At 33.4% G+C, this 14,654-nt stretch overlaps 1 protein-coding gene across 1 annotated transcript; it reads left to right on the top strand.

Moving 5' to 3' along the window:
• The first annotated feature begins 6,150 nt into the window (after positions 1 to 6,150).
• On the top strand, positions 6,151 to 13,984 carry LOC139527724 (zinc finger protein 845-like). The gene is made up of 2 exons (XM_071323352.1): positions 6,151 to 6,238; positions 10,237 to 13,984. Exon 2 carries the CDS (start codon positions 10,333 to 10,335, stop codon positions 13,846 to 13,848), a length of 3,516 nt encoding a protein of 1,171 aa, XP_071179453.1. The 5' UTR covers positions 6,151 to 6,238; positions 10,237 to 10,332; the 3' UTR covers positions 13,849 to 13,984.
• The last annotated feature ends 670 nt before the right edge of the window (positions 13,985 to 14,654 follow it).

Genomic DNA, 14,654 nt, shown 5'->3' with positions numbered 1-14,654 from the left:
CGATAATGCATACCTTTAGATTTTTCTTGTCATATTATTTACCTCGGGATGTTATACTTCAAGAAAAACCTTAAAAATATGCATTAATTATAATATAAATTAAGAAATATTTGATAATCTAAGTTTCAAACTCCCTCAGGCTAAGTTGAACTTAAACTTAGGTCTTGGTCATTCTTTCAAGTAACTTTTCTATTAATATAACACGCCTAATGTATGGAAGTATACATAAACAATTGGCGTTCACATTTGTGGGTGTGTGTTTACATTAATGTGAAGGTCAATTTAAACAATCGCTTTTGAAAACACAAAATTATCAATTGCTTATTTAATTTTTGGGTATTAGGGTGCATGGGGTTTTAAAATATTTCATTTCTAGTATTTCTTTTTTTCTGTAAAGTTGCATTCAAATCAAACAATTATTACGTCTGGACATACAGAAAAACGTGATGACTGGTAAATGGTGTAATAATCTCCATACCATTCCGGTGCCACTGAGATCGCGCCCGAATTTTGTTGGGGTTCGTTTCGCTCAGTCTTTGGGTTTTCTATATTGTGTTCTGTATACTGTCGCTTTTCTTTGGTCTCTTTCTTGTTTTTGTCATGCCATTGTCAGTTTATTTTCGACTTACCAGTTTGAATGTCCCATTAGTATCTTTCACCTCTCTTTTTGGGTTGCTGCATTTCCAGAGTTCCCGGATGAAAATTTCAGGGACTGAATTTCGGCTCTCCCTTGACACCATTGGCGAGTATGCCTTTGGTCTTGAGGAAACGATGATAGTCCTTCGGAAGGGGACGATAAATGGCAGACCCGTGTTAAGAGAGAGCCATATCTCTTGCACGTTAAAGACACCCTTGTAGATTTCGAAAAAGAGTAGGCTAATGCCGCTACAAGGCAGCACTCGCACCCGAAAATTGGAAAGGGATTAATATAAGTTGCAAAATTTGTTTCCCAATCCATTATAAATAAATATGTTTAAACATATTATATGGTCCAGATATGACGAAAGGTAACATACATTATGCTTTACGATTGCATTTTTGAAAACCTGTGTTCACTGAAATTCAACATACAGAAAGGAATTGGTTGCACAAAAAAACAATGGTGTTTATTTGAACAAATATTTTGACTATGCCAAGTATGAGAATCTTGACAATTTTATGTAACACAGAGTGCATTTCAATATAGGGCAGATACCGACCTATTAAATCATTTACAATTTGAAACATTTTTTTGTTGTTCACTTTTTGTATATAAATCCGGCCGTAATTTTTTCTTGTTTTACATGTATCATTTCAGGTCCTCTTATATATGTAGCTTGCATTCGGTATGGGTTTTGATAATTGTTGAAGGCCGTACAATAACCTATATGTGCTAAATTATACGTTCTTTCGACTCCAGTGGAGAGTTGTCTCATGGTCAATCATACAACATCTTATTGTCATATTAAGTGATTAGCTTAGCTAGACTGGTAAACAAATGGTTTACTACAAAATGTAAGTCTGGCACTTATCTGAATTTTTTTATTGACTGATAGTTCTACTACTCATGATGTTCATAATGATCGAAATAGGTCCGGTAAGGGACGATTCTGGCCTAAAAATTCAGGTTCATCTGATGAAACATTTTGGACACTTTTTTTAAAACTTAAGTGCCTACTTAAGTAAATTCAATTAGTTTATGTGAAAGATTTGAACTGATTTAGTAATAAAATCTAAAAGTAAGCTTGAATATAAAAAAAATTCAATCAAATATGCCAAAACATGTCACTTTTCAGATGGTTTTTGTCAAAAATGAAAGTGCCCGCATTCGTGTTCATCTTCAATCTTTATATACATGTATGGTATGTATTATCATCAAATATAACTCATATTTATAAATATAAAATGAATGAACACAAATGCGGCCTTTTCTATTTAAAACGGAAACCGTCTAAATTCTAAAATTGTGAAGATTTCAGTAATTTAGCATGACTTTATGATGCTAGTACTCGATACATGTACATTGTATTGTCAAAAACAGCCGATATTTATGTAACAGAAGTATTATACTTTCCAATAAATAGGTTAAGTTTACATTTTAACAATTTTGTAAAACTGCTATATTTTGGGACCAAAAAGGGGTAATACGACGCTCCTTAAATCGTATACTGGTAGAATGCACGACATATATTATGTAACCAATTACATAATTTATGTCATTGTATAAATATTTAATGCTAGTGAAAATAATTTTCCGAAGTTCGCAAAAAATTGCGTATAACATGTTTGATGGCAATTTTTTTTAGGAATCACATCATGGGCAGATTCTTTAATTCTATATACCATCTTGAATCTAATTAGACTGATCGGGATGATGTGTACCACTATGATCACATAAACTTCTCTAATCCAGCGGTTAAGGCCACGCTAACGAAATAATTCAGTTTTGACAGTGCATGCTGTATAAAACAGTCCGATCAGAATAAATATTGTATATCTGATACCTCTTTAAGGAAGATCAACTCATAGCGAGGAACAAGCAGGGTTTTGAGTCAAAAAAGGAATTACTAAACACATATTTGCACCGAGATACTTGATTGAACAGTGTATTGAATCGATGTTTTAATATTTTAAACAGGCTTTCGCAAGCTTGTACAAAGACTGTATGTAGGAAATTATACAAACAAACGGTATACCTGACAAAATCATTCAAATCATTAAATTATTCCATAATAACTAGTAATACAGATGATGTGTACTCCACCATGGAACCTTATCTACTCTGTAGAACCTTCCTGTTAGATGTATTGGTAATTTGTTCTCATAAGGGATTAGATATTTGCCATTGAAATCATAAATTTTGCCACTTAATCGTCAGTGAATCTTTAAAAAGCATATAATCTGTAAACTTCAAATTTATTTTGATAAACTACGGTTGTAGATGGTCGTACAGTGATCTTTATTTGTAAATATCTTTGTCCGTTGGTCTTAAATCTTCTTGACAATCACACCAAATCTTTTTGTTTATAACTAACTGGTGGTTAAAACCATCAACTCCTAAACTATACGGTTTGTGTTTTACTCGTGGTTTAAGGCACGTGCAATGACCTTTAACTGCAAACATCCAGTTCATTTAAACTTTGTTGTTTCCTTGGAACTCATACGAATAACAAATCTTCTTATTTTTATATGAATTTTTATATATATGTCCAGCAGCATATTTTGGTATGTTTAAAGAAATATATTATATTTTACTTTTTTGAGTTGAGGTTAATATAAGGTCATATTTATTCGCACAAAGAAACAACATTCAACATTTTAAAAAATACACAAATAGGACAGACCGCTTATGGGTTATGGTAGAAGCTTGATTACAAATGATACTTAAATGCCTTGAGTAAAAATGTTCACCGTTGACCGATGCACGTGTTATATAATACCAATTAAGCTTTTAAAGTCATTAACACTTAGCATGTATATTTTTACGACACTTATAATACTGTTCTTCCATATGCATACAAATTGATAATAAATGGTATATTCACGAGTCTAAAGACTTGGTAAATTGCACCACGATGTCTGAAGTATATAGTTTATTCCGTCATGCAACAGATCCCAGTAATTGTAAAACATTTACAAAATTTAATGTTGTTTTTGTTGTTGCTGTCTATATATTTACAACACACAAGACGGACAGTTATGTCGACGTATCATGAATGATACTGCTGACATTCAGAATCATGGACATCGATATTCAAATCAGTTGTGTTTCCCACCTCATCATCTTATACGGCGAAATACACGCCGGTTATTCTGTCGTCTAGGGATACAGAATGATAATGAAACCTGAAATAAAAAAAATACTTGATCGAAATACTAATTAGGATTCCATTGAAAGATATAATGAGAAACTACCGTATAGTACATGGGAATATAACATCGATGAAGATCGTTATTTCTTAAGTTTTCAAGCATAATATTAGTCTTGTATATTTTAGTTTGTCATTTGAAGTTTTTTTGTTATCATGTTCCGGAACAAAGAGGGACGAAAGATACCAAAGGGACAGTCAAACTCATAAATCTAAAACAAATGTCAAATTAAAACCTTTATTAGAAATACCAAAAATTAACAAAACGGCAGCAACTAATTAATTCTTTATTGTTTCTGATTTATCTAGCATCTCCTTTCCAATTTGGACTATACATTTGACATTAAACATTTTATACACTTGTTTGTTAAAACAAATATTTCGTTCGCAAGGATGACTATTATTTTGACCTGCATCGCCATAAGGTCCAATTTGGACTATAAATTTGACATCAAACATTTTATACAATTGTTTGTTAAAACAGATATTATGTTTGCAAGGATGCCTATTATTTTGACCTGTATCGTCATAAACAATATCCTGACTGACCAAATATGACCGTTCCAACTCTGAACGTCTTTCTATACCTGGCCAAGTATGATCGTTCCAACTCTGTACGTCTTTCTATACCTGGCCAAGTATGATCGTTCCAACTCTGTACGTCTTTCTATACCTGGTCAAGTATGATCGTTTCAACTCTGTACGTCTTTGTATACCTGGCCAAGTATGATCGTTCCAACTCTGTACGTCTTTCTATACCTAGTACAAGTATGATCGTTCCAACTCTGTACGTCTTTCTATACCTAGTACAAGTATGATCGTTCCAACTCTGTACGTCTTTGTATACCTGGCCAAGTATGATCGTTCCAACTGTGTACGTCTTTTTATACCTGACCAAGTATGATCGTTCCAACTCTGTACGTCTTTGTATACCTGACCAAGTATGATCGCTCCAACTCTGCACGTCTTTCTATACCAGACCAAATATGATCGTTCCAAATCTGTACGTCTTTGTATACCTGACCAAGTATGATCGTTACAACTCTGTTCGTTTTTCTATACCTGGCCCGTCACGATCTTATTTATGGTGATGCAAAATAATAGGCATCCCTACAAACCAAATATCTGTTTTAATAATAAAAAAAGTGTATAAAATGTTTAACTATGTATAGCTGACTTCGGTTATGGGCTTTACTCTTTTTTGTATAAATTCGAACGCTATCTGCAAGTGTAGATCCTTAGCATTGTTCAGCCCCGTAGCCAGGAATTTCCAAAGGGGGGTTGGTGGTTGGGGGGTTTGATGAATTCATGAACTCGACTTTAACTGTCACAATTTGAAGAGAACATTGACTTTAACAGTGCTTATTTGGTTTCAAGGAGGGGGGGACGGATGAAAGGACAGGTTACAAGTCAAGGGTAACACTTCATGCCCTCCATACCTAAGGGAGCAACAAAATCGCGTATAACCTATCTCTAAAAGATGTCAACAGTGTGTTTCATGTACTAATTTTAAGACAGATTATATCAAAATGAAAGAAAATGTACCCTTTATAAATCAAACTATAATGGTTAATTATATTTAACAAAGGTCTATTATTCAGTTTGGCAGCTTCAGACGCATGAATAATAAAGACGTATAATTTTTTTTAACTGGACCAAAATACTCTGTAGAGCGCTCCACCAAATGTAGTTTTGGAGATTTGCTATACACCTGGGACCTAGTAAGTTCATTATAAAATTGAAAATGGAAATGGAGAATATGTCAAAGAGACAACAGCCGACAAAAAAAACAGACAACAGGGATTGATACTACTCAATTCAATCATTGTCACATGTAGCTAGTTTGCGATTTACGTGTAGTAAGTAAACCAGGACGGACTCAACGAAAGATTTTGAAAGCAGGGAAAACTGTACATCTTGCAATCGGCATAACTGTTTCAGAGGACAATACGAACACTAAAAAAATACAGGCTAGATATAACGCAAAGGTACTTTATTTCTGGTTTTTTTCTGAGTGAAAATTATGTGGGAAAATTTGGCTTCATTGGAAACTTTTCATCGGCTCTACCGAAATATTTTTTTCACCACAAATTTTATGTCGAAAAAAAATAAAGTAAAATGGTCGTTCCTTTAATAATTATCACATCAAATCTATTGAATTAAAATGCTACAAATTTTTCTCCACTTAATTCTGAATTCAATTCTTTTAACGATAAAACTGGCAGGAAGACAGGTTTTATTTTCCTTTTATTACATTTCAAACGTCCCGCCTTTAACATGTTTAACTTTCTGAAGATCGTTCACCTGTAAAATTGTCGTTCTTGCAAGAGATGGAGGGTCCCGATGTATGTTGACGTCCTGAATCTTTATACCAAAATACATTGATGATTGTAAGTGTGCATTTTTAATTTTCAAAACTGTCGATTAATGTTTCAAGTTAATTTTATAATAGTTTCACCGATCAACATTTGAAAGAATCATATTAAAGTTATTTATACATGTTATACGGTTTAAACATTTTCACCTTTTTACAGGTGTACCTGTACAATACAAACAAACACACCATTTACCTAAACACTTGTACATAAATCTGTAGTTTTATCTGTTTATTGATTGCTTCAAACTATTGACGTGTGTGTGTGTGTGTGTTTGATGATTTTATAAAATATTTATGATGATATCCTTTTAATTTTCATAGTCCATAAACATATGATAAATCAATTCATAAGATCCAGTACGACGGTAAATATATAATTTTATTTTACAACTGCAAATCAAGTGTGTAGAAGCGAATGTCTGATAAAATAAAGTATGGAAAGCCTTTATGGACTTGTTATTAAAATATAATGATTAAAATTCATGTCGCACTGTACGGACACACTACTGGTCGATTTACAACAATCAATTTTTGTGTACATCATGTACATGTAGTCAGCTGTTGTCCAGTTATCTTAATATGTACATTTCAAATGCATTTTTTAGGGCATACGATACAGTTTTGAATCCGTATTTACATTTTGATAAACATTTCCTTAATTCTGTTTTTTACCTGACCAAATCAAATATGTAATAAAAAATATACCTTCATGTGCTACTTTTTGAGTAAAATGAGGTCAATAGAAAGACATATTTTTTTTTTGGTTTTAAAAGATAAACACAAATTGTTTTTGTTAAAAATAATTTGTATTTTCTGTTTTATATATTAAGTATCCTAAAAATTTATACATTTTTTTTTAGTAATAATTTATTTTTATCAAATGTTCATGAATGTAGAAAAAAAAACATAATTTTTTGCTGTATATTTATCAAATTTAAAATTGGCACATATTTTCTTCTCGCGTAATCAAACCAAATGGCATTTTAAAAAAGAGGGGTCCATGAACTCGTTTTCAAGTGAAATAAGTTTGAATGATAAATACATGCATTGAAAGTTTAAAAAGCAAATAGAAAATTAAAAGTTATAACAAATAGCAACGTACTACGACAAAAAGGATGGATACCCCATATCCTACTGAAAGAAAATAGCAGAAAACTAACAGAAAATTTCTCCACTTTTTTTTGCTTTTTGTTTTCTAAAGTTTGTTCTTGAGTTGAACTGTTGGACCATACATCAATTTTTCAAAAGCCGTCTCAGCATATCGGTCTAGTACAAAGCCATGTTACAGCTGATTGCATTGTGTGTAGACAAAGGTAATATATTTGGTTAGTTGCTTGCTAGCTGAACTGCGAAGTCATTATTAGGTTCGGTAAAACCACCCTCTTTTAAGAGTATACCAGTCCGGCAGGTAACCAATCCATCTGTCTGTAGGACTAGGCTACTGCAAAAGGAGGGTAGTATGTATATACCTTACATAATAATGACTTCACGGTTCAGCTAGCAAGCAAACTAACCAAATATATTACATTTTCCTACACAATCGACTGTAATATTCTGATCATATAACACTAACATGTCATTGTTCTCGTCCTGAATATGCATAATAATATACCGCTGGACGTCAAGCAGCAATCCATCATCACCATCATTCTATTCTTCATTGAACTTCAATGCACTTGGTGATAAATAAAGCCACTACCGGTTGATCTAGTCATGGGTGCTCATTAACAAATCCCATTCTTCTATTGAAAGGACTTGAAGAACCCTTTCTGACGCGAATCAATGCTTACTAAGCAAGTTCGTATGGCCTGATTAACATTGATATTGCTTAGTCCCACTTATATGAAAATTTATGATGGTTTTGAGATTGTGACACATGCAGTGCTGATTGCTGTATCCATATTTTGACTATTTTACCTATTATGTCTGTTTTGTTCACGCATCTTTGTAAATATATTAGATTTGTTGCGACTGTCATACAAGTGAGAGGTTTACCGCGATAAAACAGCTTGAAGGTTCAATCTACCATTTTCTACATAAGAAAATGCCTGTATCAAGTCAGGAATATGACAGATGGTGTTCATTCGTTTGATGTGTTTGATGTGTTTGATCATTTGATTTTGCCATGATTAGGGACTTCGTTTTAATTTTCCTTGGAGTTCAGTATTTTTGTGATTTTACTTTTTTTCATACTTTGCCAAACGTAGTTTTTGTCGAGCCTGTAACTTTTGTTGCAGAAAGCTCGACATATGGATAGTGATCTGGCGGCTACGGCGGTGGCGGCGTTAGCTAACTTCTTAAAAGCTTTATGTTTTAGAAGGTGGAACACCTGGATGCTTCATACTTTGTATATGGATGCCTCATGTTACGAAGTTTTCGTCAGTCACATGTCCAATGTCCTTGACCTCATTTTCATGGTTCAGTGACCACTTGAAAAAAAAGTTCAAATTTTTTGTAATGTTGAATTCTCTCTTATTATAAGTAATAGGATAACTATATTTGATATGTGCGTACCTTGCAAGGTCCTCATGTCTATCAGACAGTTTTCATGGTCAAGTCTATATCTCAGATACTATAAGCAATAAGGCTAGTATATTCATTGTATAGAAGGACTGTAAGGTGTACATGTCCGACTGGCAGGTGTCATCTGACCTTGACCTAATTTTCATGGTTCAGTGGTTATAGTTAAAATATTGTTTTGGTCTGTTTTTCTCATACTTTATGCAATAGTTCTACTATATTTGTTGTATGGAACGATTGTAAGGTGTACATGTCTAGCGGGCAGATGTCATGTGACCTTGACCTCATTTTCACGGTTCAGTGGTCAAAGTTAAATTTTTGTGTTTTGGTCTGTTTTTCTCATACTATATGCAATAGGTCTACTATATTAGTTGTATGGAACGATTGTAAGGTGTACATGTCCAGCGGGCAGATGTCATGTGACCTTGACCTCATTTTCATGGTTCAGTGGTCAAAGTTAAGTTTTTGAGTTTTGGTCTTTTTATCTAATACTATATGCCATAGGTCAACTATATTTGGTGTATGGAAATATTTTATGATCTTTATGTCAGTCTCGCAGGTTTTATTTGACCGTGACCTTATTTTCACGGTTCATTGCACAGTGTTAAGTTTTTGTGTTTTGGTATATTTTTCTTTAAACTATAAGTAATAGGTCAACTATATATGTTGTATATAAGCATTGTTAGCTGTACATGTCTGCCTGGCATGGTTCATCTGACCTTGACCTCATTTTTAAGGTTCATTGGTCTATGTTTAGTTATCTTGGTTAATGTTAAGTTTATGTGACAGTTGTTATAAAGCTTAGCTTTATACTTAGGACTATCAACATAATATCAATGATTAGTACAGAAGGCGAGACATTTCAGCGTGTGCACTCTTGTTATTGATATATATTTCAAAATATTATAAATATGATAGGTCACAGCGCATTTCTTAAACACAATGACACATTATGTATGGCTTATACAGGAAAAACATCATTATGTGATTAGAATCTGAACTAAATGATATAGAATTGTAAAATAAAATAAGAATATTAGATAGCTTTTAGAATATGTTTTGAGAATATCAAAAGAAAAGATAGTTTTTTTTTCTGACTGAAATACAGCATAGCAAAATTCCATGTTGATTTTTTCAAAAAATGCATGCACTATTTACCTCCACTCAAAATGTCAATTTAAAAAAAAAAGCAAAAATAATATACAATTGTAAAAATATTACTATTTAGAAGTTATAATCTTATAAATTTGTTCTTTTATATGCAAATTCACATCAGTAATCTTCATTCCTGCATTAAATTTTGCTAGCTTGATTGAAAATCTAGACCTTAGTTTCGCTGCTTTTTACAATTCAAGATGGCGAAAGACACCCATACATTTTGTACCACCTTAATTCATTTCTGGTGCAGATTTTACTTATGATTTTATTCATGATTAATTCGGATTTTGAATTAATCATTATAATTTAAGTGAATTTTTTCTCCCATTTCAGAAAGACCAAATGGCCTATAATTACGTACGACAGAAGCGACAGTAACTTGATTGACCTCTTAATCAGGGGCGAAAATAGTATTACATTAATAAAGAGATGATGGAAAATGAGGAAAAAAAACTTTTCGCTTGTGGTTTGTGCGGTGAAAATTTTAGTTTGAGTAGACATCTACGGGAACACGTGAAAACTCATATCACTGGAAGATATAAATGTGATACATGTGGTGAATGTTTTCATCGATATACCAAATTACAAGTACACAAAAGAGCACACAAGGGTGAAAGACCCTATAAATGTGACGTATGTGAAAAGGAGTTTAATGTAAATGGGGCTCTTAAGGCTCATGCGAGAATACACACTGGAGAAAAATTGTTTAATTGTGAAGTATGCGGTAAAGGTTTTAATCGTACTAAACATTTGGCAAGGCACACTAAATTACACACTGGTGAAAGACCGTACGTGTGCAACGAATGTGGGAGTCGATATATTGATAAAAGGGATTTGGAACGACATATGAAAAAACACACCAGTGAAAATGGTGAATTCCGCTACAAATGTTCAGTTTGCAGCCTATGTTTTAAATATAATACATGCATGAAAAGGCATTTGAAAACACATATATCTCTTACAACTTGTACAAGTGAAGCATCTTCTAAATGTGAAGATACAAATATGAAAAAGCATTTGCAAATACATATATCTCTTACAACTTGTACAAGTGACGAATCATCTAAATGTGAAGATACAAATAAGACGTTTTCTCATCATCGAGACATAAACGCTCATGGGAGTAATTTTGTAAAGCCTTCTGTTGACAACCCTATTGTATGTAATATATGTGACAAAGTGTTTAAAACTAGTGCAACATTAAAGGGTCATATGAAAACACATACGGGTGAAAAACCGTTTAAATGCGAAGTTTGTGATAAAAGATTTAATCATAAACCACATTTGTCACGACACATCAAAATACACACTGGTGAAAGAGCATACGGATGTAATAAGTGTGGGAAAGATTTTATTGACAAATCCGAGTTGAATAAACATAATAAGAGGAAACATAGACATGATATTAAAAAACTCAATTGCGTCTCGAGTATCATTTGCTCTGAGGAGAATAAAACCAAAGAAACGCCAATTGATAAAAACCATTCTAAATGTACAGAAATTGGTACTTCACACTTTCAAACGTACGCGACAACAAACACAGTTGATGCAAATCAGGAACCTCTTAAATCTGATGAAATCGTAAATGAGTTAGATGATTGTCAACACAAATTGGAACATATCGGAACATCCAGTGATGGAACACATAAAACTCTTAATAGCGAAGGCGATTTGGAACAGATGCAGGAACACATGGAATCTCAATCTACCGATGAACTTTTCAATGGCAAATTGAATGATACTGGAAAAGAGTTTTGTAATCTTAGCATATTGCAATCACCTATGATAAAACATACTGATGAAAAACTTTTTAAATGTGGAATATGTGGAAAAGAGTTTAAAAAAAAATCACATATGTCAAGACACATGCACATTCATACTGGTGAAAAACCATACGAGTGTAATAAGTGTGGGAAAGCTTTTATCGAGAATAGCAGCTTAAAACGACATATGAGAATACACAATCGTGAAAGTAAAAAATGCCATCTTGTCTCGAGTAACCTGTGTTCTGATCAGATAAAAACTGAACCAATTCCGGTTGATGGAAAACGTTTTAAATGTGAAATCTGTGGTAGACAGTTTAATAAAAAGTCATATTTGTCAAGACACATGCGCATTCATACCGGGGATAAACCATACGTGTGTAACAAGTGTGGGAAAGGGTTTATTGAGAAAAATAAACTAACACGACATGAGAAAAGTGTACATATTCATGAAAGTAAAAAGCTCCATGTCGTCTCGAGTAACATATGTTCTGAGGAGAATAATATTGAAACAATTCCAATTGATGACAAATCGTCTAGATGTGGCGAAAATCGTACTTCAAACTTACAAACGTACGCAATAACAAATGATAAAAGTGTACATATTCATGAAAGTCAAAAACTCGATTTTGTTTCAAGTAACTTATGTTCGGAGGAGGATAAAATTGAACCAATTCCAATGGATGAAAAATCGTCTAGATGTGTCGAAAATGATATTTCAAACTTACAAACGTACGCAATAAGAAACACATTTATTTCAAATCAGGGTGCTCTAATATCTAATGAAGTTGTTACTTGTAGTAAGCTAAATGACCACGAAGACAAACTGAAACAAATGGAAACTGCTTATGGTTACACACACGAAATCGATGAGGGTAAAGAAATCGGTCAAACGAATCAGATACCTAATTGTGTCTTGGGTAACATGTGTTCTCGTGAGGTTAACCCTACTCCAATTCCGACTGATGCCGAACCTACTAAATGCAGAGAAAATGGAAATTTGCATTTTCAAACGTCCGCGAAAATTAACACCTGTATTACAAATCATGAATCTTTTACACGTGATGAAGTTGTTAACAAACTAGATGAAGACAAATTGGAACATATGAAAACAACTTATGATAACACACATAAAAGTGATGATGGTAAAGAAATGGGTAAAACGGAACACATACCCAATTTTGTCTCGGGTAATATATGTTCCCAAGAGTTTGAGCCTACATCATTTCCGACTGATGCACTATCCTCAAAACATAATGAATATTGTACGCCACACTTACAAACGGACTTGACAACAAACACGTGTATACCAAACCAGGAACCTGTAAAATGTGACGAAGTCGTTAGTAAGTTAGATAATTGTCAAGACAAATTTGAACATATGGGAACATGTAGTAGTGGAACACATAAAACTGATGCTGATGAAGGAATTGGTGAAACGGGACATATGCCGATAAACAGAAAATCTACATATAAACCTTTTAAGTGCAAGGATTGTGGAAAAGAGTTTTGTCATGAAAGCAGATTTCAGACACATGTCTTACGAGAACATTCAGAGGAAAAACCTTTCGAGTGCAAAGAATGTGGCCAAGGTTTTATGAAAGACAAACATTTGCAGTCACATTTAGGACTACATTCTGGTGAAAGACCTTTTAAGTGCGACGAATGTGGTAAAGGATTTATGACGAAGCCTTCTTTAAAGTCACACATGATAACACATTCCAGCAGCAGACCTTTTAAGTGCAATATATGTGGCAAAACATTTAAGGTATGGGCACCCTTAGAAAATCATGTACGAACTCACTCATTCGAAGACCAGTTTGAATGCGATTTATGCGGGAAACGATTTGCTATGAAGAAAAGTTTAAAAATTCACAGGAGAGTTCACACAGGTGAAAAAACAGCATGTAAAATTTGTGAGCAGGAATTCACGTTTATCAGCAGTTTGAAATTACACATGAGAACGCATACAGGTGAAAAACCCTACAAGTGTTCTTATTGCGGAAAGCATTTCAGTCGCAGTCGGTATTTAAAAGTACACATTAAAATACACACTGGTGAAAAACCGTACATGTGCGATGAGTGTGGTAAACAGTTTATTGGTGGAAGGGAAATGAGAAAACATAAGAAAACACACCAAAAAAAAGTTGTATGTCATTCGAGTAACTCTTTTGATCAATAGTTTGTTAATGACCAATTTTGGGAGACGTCACCAAGCATTGTATCACAGCAATGGAATAAATCAAAATTTTTTGTATGTTTGAATATAATTTTTATCTTTGTCCTCAGCTGGCCCCTAAATAAAAGTGTGTACTACATTTGAACTTCAGTGAACCTGGACGTTTCACAAAACTCCAAAACATATACATGAACTTAACGGTAAAATTAAAACAAGAGTGCACACGCTGAAATGTCTTGCCTCCTTTACTAATCATTGCTTCTATTTTGATAGTCCTTAATATAAAGCTTTATTACAACTACAACAAAACTAATTATTGACCAATGAACCATGAAAATGAGGTCAAGGTCAGATGAACCATGCCAGGCAGGCATGTACAGCTAACAATTCTTTCCTACAACGAATATAGTTTACCTATTGCTTTTAGTTTAAGAAAACAGACCAAAACACAAAAACTCAACACTGAGCAATAAACCATGAAAATGAGGTCAGGGTCAAATCAAACCTGCGCGACTGACATATAGATCATAAAATATTCTAATACACCAAATATAGGTGATCTATTGCTTATAGTATTAGAAAAAAAGACAAAAACTCAAGAACTTAAATTTGACCACTGAACCATGAAAATGAGTTCAATGTGATTGTCAGATGACACCTACAAGCTAGACATCTTCACCTTACAATCATTCCATACACCAAACATAGTAGACCTATTGCATACAGTATAAGAAAAACAGACAAAAACACAAAAACTTAGCTTTCACCACTGAACCATGAAAATGAGGTCAAGGTCAAGTGACATCTGC

The sequence above is a fragment of the Mytilus edulis genome, chromosome 6 (genome assembly GCF_963676685.1).
Source record: "Mytilus edulis chromosome 6, xbMytEdul2.2, whole genome shotgun sequence".
Taxonomy (NCBI): domain Eukaryota; kingdom Metazoa; phylum Mollusca; class Bivalvia; order Mytilida; family Mytilidae; genus Mytilus; species Mytilus edulis.
This window is presented reverse-complemented; position numbering and strand designations above follow the sequence as displayed.

What these genes read in the sequence shown, in the direction of transcription:
- LOC139527724 (XM_071323352.1), top strand. Translation starts at nt 10,333, where the DNA reads ATGATGGAAAATGAGGAAAAAAAACTTTTCGCTTGTGGTTTGTGCGGT.